At 36.2% G+C, this 8,979-nt stretch overlaps 1 protein-coding gene across 1 annotated transcript in view; it reads left to right on the top strand.

Moving 5' to 3' along the window:
* The first annotated feature begins 880 nt into the window (after positions 1 to 880).
* The window catches only part of ci (cubitus interruptus), a 631,597-nt gene continuing 623,498 nt past the window's right edge, over positions 881 to 8,979 (top strand). The window contains exon 1 of the mRNA XM_069819377.1: positions 881 to 1,035. Within this exon, the coding sequence (XP_069675478.1) occupies positions 1,020 to 1,035 (16 nt within the window). The 5' untranslated portion in view covers positions 881 to 1,019. The remainder of the gene's footprint in view (positions 1,036 to 8,979) is intronic.

Below are 8,979 nucleotides of genomic sequence, written 5' to 3'. Positions count from 1 at the left end.
ATGTTCTGTTACTGTAATAATTAGCGTTAATTGTAAATAATATTCAAATAAATTCAATTTGTCATCTCGTTTTTCAATGTCTAATTTAATTTCAATGTTATCTCTGTAGGTTCTTATGGCCTACCAAGGTCAATGTGGACATCTGTTCCTCGGAAAAAAATAAATACTTTCGCGTCTGCGCACATCTCATAACATATGGGACATTGCTCAAAAATTAATAATATCAAGTTAGAAATATGGTCGAGCATAAAAAGTCGTATGAAACTCGCCTATAATGGTAATTAAGAACCTCGTATGAAAATTATGAAACTCGCTTGCGCTCGTTTCATAAATATCCATACTCGCTTCTTAATTACCTTCATTATAGGCTCGTTGCATAATGTACTATTATAATACTGCGTTTTTTTTTTGTTTTTTTTTTTTTTTTGCATTTTTATGTTGTCTGTGTCTACCATGAAAGGCAAAAGTGAAAATGTATTTAAAAGACTCCACACATTGATATGAAACTATGTTAGGGAAATAGAGACTTTATTTAAAATAATATGAGAAAAGAGATTTCCTGTAAGTCCTTCCCCTTAAGACATCAAAATAATAGCTACCGTACTCTCTTGCCGATACAAATAGTCGGCATTATCAATTGTTTTTCTTGCGTGTCGGAAGTCAGATATCCATATTTTTTAAATGTATTACTTTACTCAGTAAATTCTAGAGGTGAGTAATAGCGATAGTTTTCTGTGGCGTCAACATGAAATTATCACCACCTTTTCATATGCATATTCGTGTGTTATTTTTGGAATTCTCTGCACCCACTCGCTTCCGCAATTGCACAGCCGTCAATCACGAGTGAACGCATTCTGCTTGCAGCATGGCCACGTGAAGCTCGGCGCCCGACGTCCGCCATGTCGTCTCTGGGGGACAGGGAAGCCAACCCGGGGCCCGACACCCGCTACCTGCTCTCGTCATTCTCGCTCCTCTGACAGTTACAGCTGCCCCCGGAAGGTAGCGCCACTTCCGGAGTCATGGAACCGCACTTTGGTAAGTTACACGTTTCTAATTGCTGTGGATGTTTCGCTTTTAACCAACGTCCTTCCCTTTAAAATATCAGTCTTAAGGGGAGAGGATGGTATTTTTTAAAACTTTTTTCCTATTTTGTGTAAAATATTAATTTTTTGTATGTAGAGAGCTCATAGCTGTAGGAACGCAACCAAATATAAATATTTTGAAAAAATTATTTGGGGGCCCAAATTTGAAAAAAAATATACCCAATGCAGGATTGTACTAAAACCGATATATCTAAACCGTTTTTAAAGATAGATTCAAACTTTTTTTTTTTTGCAATGTATTTGCAAAAGCATGTTCTACAATCTGTCTGTAACAGAATTTTGATATTAGTCCCTACGTTTGTAAAATAAACAATTAAAATTTAATAACAATTTTCTGATTTCCTTTCTTGCAAACAAACGGATGTATTTTTAAAATGAAATCAATTAACAAAATTCTGTTACAGAGAAAAGTTTCCTAATAGTCTAAATAATGTGTGTTCTAAATTTCATGCATGTATCTTTAATAGTTCAAAAATTATATCCATTTTTGTCTGGCAATGTAGCAAAAAAAATGAAGTTACTGAAAACCGATAAAAGCGGGCGTGTGATTTAAAAATCTATAGCGCAGGAAGTTTAAAAATGATGTCTCAACATCCGATAAGGGCACAAATATCCACAAAATGTTATGCAATGCACTCCACACATATCGAAGAGTATTTTAAAGAAAAAAAATCCTGTTTTTTTTTTTTAATTTAATTTACCGGAAACAACAATAAAGTGGGCGAGTGATTAAAAAATCCATAACGCAGGAAGTTTAAAAATGATGTCTCAACATCCGATAAGGGCACAAATACCCACAAAATGTTATGCAATGCATTCCACACATATCAAAGAGTATTTTAAAGAAAAAAAGTTCCTGGTTTTTTTTTTTTTTTTTTTTTTTTTTTGTAATTTAATTTACCGGAAACAACAATAAAGTGGGCGAGTGATTAAAAAATCCATAACGCAGGAAGTTTAAAAATGGCGACTCAACATCCGATAAGGGCACAAATACCCACAAAATGTTATACTATGCATTCCACATATATCACAGAGTATTTTCAAGAATTTGTTCATTTTTGGAAATTTACTCATTTTTTCACCAAAAAATACCATCCTCTCCCCTTAATCGATCAACTGCAAGCACTCACTTCTTGTATGATGCTCGATTCCAGTTGAGTTTATCCTTTACAACAGTCATGTCAAAAGATGCCCATAGGCACAAGCGCGCGTTTTAGAGCTCAAGAGCGCCTGAGCGCTTTACAGCGGAAAGGAAAGAGACAGACGAAAGAGGTAGGCCTATTATATGCCGCTTGGTCGAGCTTTATACAGGGATGGCTAGCACTGATTCAATGGATAAAGGGAAGAGAACGTATTAAAACTGTATCCATGTACTCCCACAAAGTCTATTCTATATCTAGCTAGTTCTTTTGCTACTAATGTTACCTCTCCTGTTCTATAAAGACTAGTTACGTTCCACGTACCAAATCTCATAACCTTATTCCTTTGCTGTGGTCGTGCCAGAGAATCAGTCCCATTCCGAGGCTTATCGTATGGATTCGTAACAAGCTATTTTTTTTACGTTGATGGGTTGTTAGCCCTTCGCCCAATCCCCAAGCTGGAGGACCACCCCTTATCGGCTGTCCACGACTGCTTATTCAATATATTCGCAGCTACCCTCCATATCTGGAGGTCGTCTCCTCAATCCGCAACCTGAGGACGCGCCATGCCGTGGTGATAAGGACCCACAATACATGGAACTTTCCTTTGTACTGTAATATTGTTTTGATTAGTGTATTGATTACTTTTATAAGGCTAAAGATATCATCAAGATCAATTCCAGCTTATCATGTACTACTCAATCTCTTTCTTTGGAATATCACTTTCTTTATAAATGACTTAGTGCAGTAGGCCTACGGGCATACTACTATGGAATTTATGTGAATATTCCTTCTTAACTCTGTATTGTATTTTTATTAACGTTTAAAACACAACTGCAATATTAAGAAATTGGTGTTAGTACTGTTGTTTTACAGATAATATAGATAATATCAAACAGAAAGAAGCCATATAAAAATAACGACATAAAATTTCATGTTCCGTTTGAAGTTTGCAGACCACTGTTTTCTTAATCCAACAGGTTTCTTATTCATATACATAATCATTCCTGTTTCCATACCTAGCGCTCGATGCCCGCGCACATCAAGAGCAGAAAAATGCGCTTGTTTTAACATCACTGCTTTGCAACAATAAATAGAGCACTATCCACTTCACTCACTAGGCCTATTTGACTCGGTCCCAACTTGCAGACAGTTCATCCTCCCATATAGGTATAGCTAGTCAGAAGTCGTTCTACGTCTTGATAATCTGGGTACAGCAATGATCGCCAAAAGCTGTGTGCATTGTGAGGTGAGTTTATCAAGTGAAAAACGATTTTCTGCAACAGTTCTGAAAGATAAGGGCACTTTTTTTAGTTGGTTATTTAACGACACTTAGATTATTTAGCGTCGATAGGATTGGTGGTAGCGAGATAGTATTTGGCGAGATGAGGCCGAGGATTCGCCATATATTACCTGATATTCGCTTTACGATTGAGGAAAACTTCGGGATTAACCCAGCCAGGTAATCTACCGAAGCGGGAATCGAACCCACACCCGATCAGCAAGCAAGCGCCCCAGCCGACCGAGCCGGTGGCTGATGAGGAAACTGTGGTATGTGCTGGGAGTAGCAAAAGTACAAATTCATTAAGAAAACTCTTTTATAAACAATTCATGTATAAAAAAACCGTATATTAAAAGATGTAACAAGAATAAGAAAGAAACGTGTCCGTCAAGATTGTTCAGTGTCCTTCATTTTTGTTTATCATTTTCAGGGGCAGGTATTTATGGAGATTAATTTTATCATTTGTGTTTTTAATATTGGTGTCGGCGGAGATTGTTGGAGATTAATGGAAAGTTTGGAAAATACAATTATTTTGGAATTGAAGTATTAACTCAGTATGAATATTACTTTCCAAATAATTAACATTAAGGGTTTGTTTGATTTTGGTAAAGGGGCGGTATGGCCAATAGACTATATGTGTTGGATTGAGACTGTATTTAACACACATTCATTAAAAACGAAAAAATAAATAAATAAATAAATAAATAAATAAATACTTGCAGCCCTCAAATTACTAGTGAAAAGTTCAATTCTTCGTCTAATGTAATCAGAACACCTGGAATACCACGTAATGTAGCCTACTTGGATAGGCCTATATAACAAATTCAAGTGAAAAAGAAATCCGAAAAAAAAAACTCTCAGAATATGAAATTCGCTATAAAACGACGCAATAGTAATAATTCTCGAATGTGTTCATATTTCGCTATTAGAACGCTATTTCGCGATTTATCGTGATTGTTTTATTTGCATATTATTAATCAGAATCACTTAATTCGTAAATATTAGTAAAAATCTATTGTATATCTATTATGTCGCGATTTTCACGATCTCCATAAATACCCGGCCCTGACAATGTCCCTTTTTTTTATCTCCGCATTTGGTCACGCTACCGCCATTGCCGAGCCTTGAACTCGAGTCTTCGATTGTCGTAAGTCAGTGCCCTGCCAATTTAGCTATATATGTTTTATTTATATCATTTCCAGATAAATGAACTAGTTGGCACTGAATATAAATAAAATCCTTGTAATAGATCAAACCTTGGTCTTGTTTTTGAGAAGTAGTACAGTAGTAGTAGTAGTAGTAGTAGTAGTAGTAGTAGTAGTAGTAGTAGTAGTAGTAGTAGTAGTAGTAGTAGTAGTTTTATTTTTCCTGGCAGAATTAAGACCATAAGGCCTTCTCTTCCACTCAGCCAGCCAGCTCGGTGAGCATCGGCTGTTTGTGAAGACGTACGGTAGAATAAATTTTTAAAATGCCTACTTTTTCTGGTCTAGAGCCAAAATGTAGGGGGAAAACCCTGGACACTTAGAAGCGCGGAGGTAAAAAAAAAAAAGTGGAAATAATGAATTTAAAGTAAAGTCATGAATCAAGAGAGCGAAGGAGATAAAGATGTCAAACAGGGGTTGGGAGATAACGGAACATCGTGACTGGGTTCCGAGAAAATAGCCCGGTGATGATTGGCGCTCACATAATTCAAGAGGGAACGATTGTCATCTCCGGTGCGGACCTAGTAGACAATAGTCTGAGCTCTCAAGCTTAGGCGCTAGAAGGAATCGGTAATATCGCAAAATGTAGTTTGACAATACGCAAATAGGAAAACATAAAAGAGAAAAATAATGATAGGAATATAATATGAAATTTCGTGGTGACGTCAAACTCAGTGCTCAGATTTTCCTCCTAGGTATTGACTATGAACAGACCAACTTTAAAAGGTATATCCAACTGAAATACATGAAATTTAGACAAGTTTATTTTTTCATTTTCTCAAGTCTCCCTTACAGAATTAATTTGAAAATTTACGAGCTTATTTTTCATATTTTCATTTGGAAGAATCACTACTTGAATGGAAGTTTAAATTTTCGAAGTTTTGGCAATTTTTTTACAACCAATTACTGTTTCTTCACTAGCTCCCACAATTTAAAAAATGTAGGGTGGATTAAAAGTCGCTTTCCCCTTATATTTAATTACATTCAATTTACATTTGACTACTTACTTACTTAATGGCTTTTAAGGAACCCGGAGGTTCATTGCCGCCCTCACATAAGCCCGCCATCGCACCCTATCCTGAGCAAGATTAATCCAGTCTCTATCTTCATATCCCACCTCCCTCAAATCCATTTTAATATTATCCTCCCATCTACGTCTCGGCCTCCCCAAAGGTCTTTTTCCCTCCGGCCTCCCAACTAACACTGTACATTTCTGGATTCGCCCATACGTGCTACATGCCCTGCCCATCTCAAACGTCTCGATTTAATGTTCCTAATTATGTCAGGTGAAGAATACAATGCGTGCAGTTCTGCGTTGTGTAACTTTCTCCATTCTCCTGTAACTTCATCCTTAGCCCCAAATATTTTCCTAAGCACCTTATTCTCATATACTCTTAACCTATGTTACTCTCTCAAAGTGAGAGTCCAAGTTTCACAACCATAAAGAACAACCGGTAATATAACTGTTTTACATTTGACTACACATTCCTTTACACATTTTGTTCAAAATGGAGGCCCTGTTTCTCGATACACAATTTACAGCGTTTAGTCATTGACTTACAGATGGCAGAACATAACTCACTCTAAATGCCACCTCAAACAGTCACACAGGAGTGTTTAATTTTTTTGAGATAATTTCATGTGGATTTTCACTGGCCCAATAAACACAATTGTGCCGGTTCATTTTGCCGTTTACCTTAAATGTGGTTTCATTAGTCCATAGAATTGTTTTCCAAAAGTGAGGCATTCAGAAGTCAACATTATTAACTCCACTTTTGGTTATTTCAGAGTTTCTAAGTTGGCAATGTATTAAATTGATCATATTTTCAGTGGTCAATGTGATTAACTCTATAGTTCAGTAAAAAGCCCACAGAATGCAATATTCTTCTTGACTACTACACAGAATCAATTGTGTGTATTTAACTTTAGCCTTAAATATCTTAAAATCTTTGGAAAAGGAGTTAATCATGTTGACTTCTGAACGCCTGAAGTCAGGATCGGCTTCATGTCGAATGCAAGAAACTAGCAGTTATTACGTATAGACGCAACCCACCACAATAAACACAAAACAACAACAATAATAACAAGACATGACATAGGAAAAACAGTTAACGCACGAACATGGTTGTCAACCCATCACTTATTACACCAGCTATTCGTTTATTCAAGTTATGACATCTGTATATGTGTACAAGTATGAAACCTAAGAACGAATACTGGGGAAAGCGACTTTTGATCCACCTTGTATTTTAAATGTCTTTTGTCAGGGCAATTCCAGAAGGTTGTTGCATCAACGAGAACCAATTTTATTAAATTATTTGCAGTGTAAATAATAGATTTATATTCTTTTTTTTTTCTTTTTTCTTTTTCCTGAAAATTTTCACTGAAATGATTTTTTTATATTTGTTTCTATCTAATAATAATAATAATAATAATAATAATAATAATAATAATAATAATAGGACAAATATATTAATTGAAATTGTAGATCATGACGTATACAATAACCATGACAAATTTCATGCTGGTATCTTTAATAGTTTTTGAGTTATGAGTGAAATGGTTTGAAAACTTTAAGTTTCGGAGAACAAGTGACAAACTTACCAACAAGCAGTGATGCCTAGTACTCTTCTGGTGCATGTTTTTGGCCATAACTCGGACACTAATGGGGATATTTAGAAAATTTTTTCACAGACAAAGGGGGGAAATTCTAAACTACAAACTTTTAGACAAAACAGAATTTTTTTTTCCCTATTAAGCTAACTTTGTTTTGTTTCTAAGAGTTCTATTATTGTGCCACACATTACGTGTTATTTGTAGCTATATGTTATTATTGATATCCTTATCATAATTATAAGTGCAAGTAATATCATTGCCAAGGTAGTTGAAATGGCTGACTTGTTCTATTGTTCTGTCGTTTATCGATATTCTTGTTTTTATTGGTTCCTTCCCACTTAAAAGTGTAAAACATCAATGACAGTACTGTCTAACGAAAAAGTGAAACAAACAAGAATAATTTGAATCTCTCGTATATTCAGTAGCAAAGTAGGCTACTCTGAGTCAACAGAAACCAAATTCCATGTAACATAATAGCTTGCAGGATATGAATATCATCCACTGTACCGTCTTGTCATTTATTACTTAGTTATAAACCGCAAAGGTTGGTAACACAGCGACTGCGCCGAAGAGCTCGCAGGGTTTTCATGACTTGATTAATGTTTTTTACCTTCGTCACACAAACAAAAGAGCTGAGCATCGTGCGTACAGTCCGACAAAGATATCTACACACTTTCTAAGGGTTCCGACCTCTTGGCAATGGGCACTGAAACAATTCTTGAAATTTCTTCAAAGTCAAGCCCCTCTATAGCTTAGTATTGCAGCGCACACTTGTCGTCTTGTCAGTTTGCGAACTCGAGTTCGATCCCCGGAGTTGATAGACAAGATCTGTTGATGATATATTTTTCTTGTAGGTCTTCCTTTCCCTTAACTTCATAAATTTCATTCCACCAACAACCTCAATTTCATTTTGTTCCCGTTACTCATTCCATGTCATTAGAAAGTATGGCACAGAGCGTTGTACCAACTTCCGTGATGGTGGGTCCCGATTTTCGCGGGACAGTCCCGATTTCAACTTTGTTGTCCCGCCTCCCGTTATGATGTCAGTCGGGAATATAATTGTCCCTATTTTTTTGGGGACTTCTATAATTTAATTCACTGAAATTTCCCCGTTTTACCACATGCAATTTATTTTAATATTTCGATATTCTTCTTTACGGAGCGCAGTCCACACTTGTCGAGTAACGGTCAACGCGTCTGGCCGCGAAATCAGGTGCCCAGGGTTCGAATCCCGGTCGGGGCAAGTTACCTGGTTGGGTTTTTTTTCCGGGGTTTTCCCTCAACCCAATACGAGCAGACGCTGGATAACTTTCGGTGCTGGACCCCGGACTCATTTCACCGGCATTATCATCTTCATTTCATTCAGACGCTAAATAACCTAGATGTTGATACAGCGTCGTAAAATAACCCAATAAAATAAAATAAAATATGGAGCGCATGTACTCATGAGCAAAAGGAAAGCTGACTCCAAAGCTGTTAAATCATCAAAGAGTGATTGTTTTAAGCTTTTATTAAAATGTTATTTTCTGTCTTCAGTATAATTTCCATTTTTTTTTCTGGAGGAAAGAGAACCTGAACAGAAACTTGAACCATTATCATTAACAGAAAATAGTGAAGTATCTTCAGAAACATTGAAT

Source organism: Periplaneta americana, chromosome 2 (assembly GCF_040183065.1).
Source record: "Periplaneta americana isolate PAMFEO1 chromosome 2, P.americana_PAMFEO1_priV1, whole genome shotgun sequence".
NCBI lineage: Eukaryota > Metazoa > Arthropoda > Insecta > Blattodea > Blattidae > Periplaneta > Periplaneta americana.
Note: the sequence above shows the minus strand (reverse complement) of the source record. Positions and strands in the feature narration are given on the sequence as shown.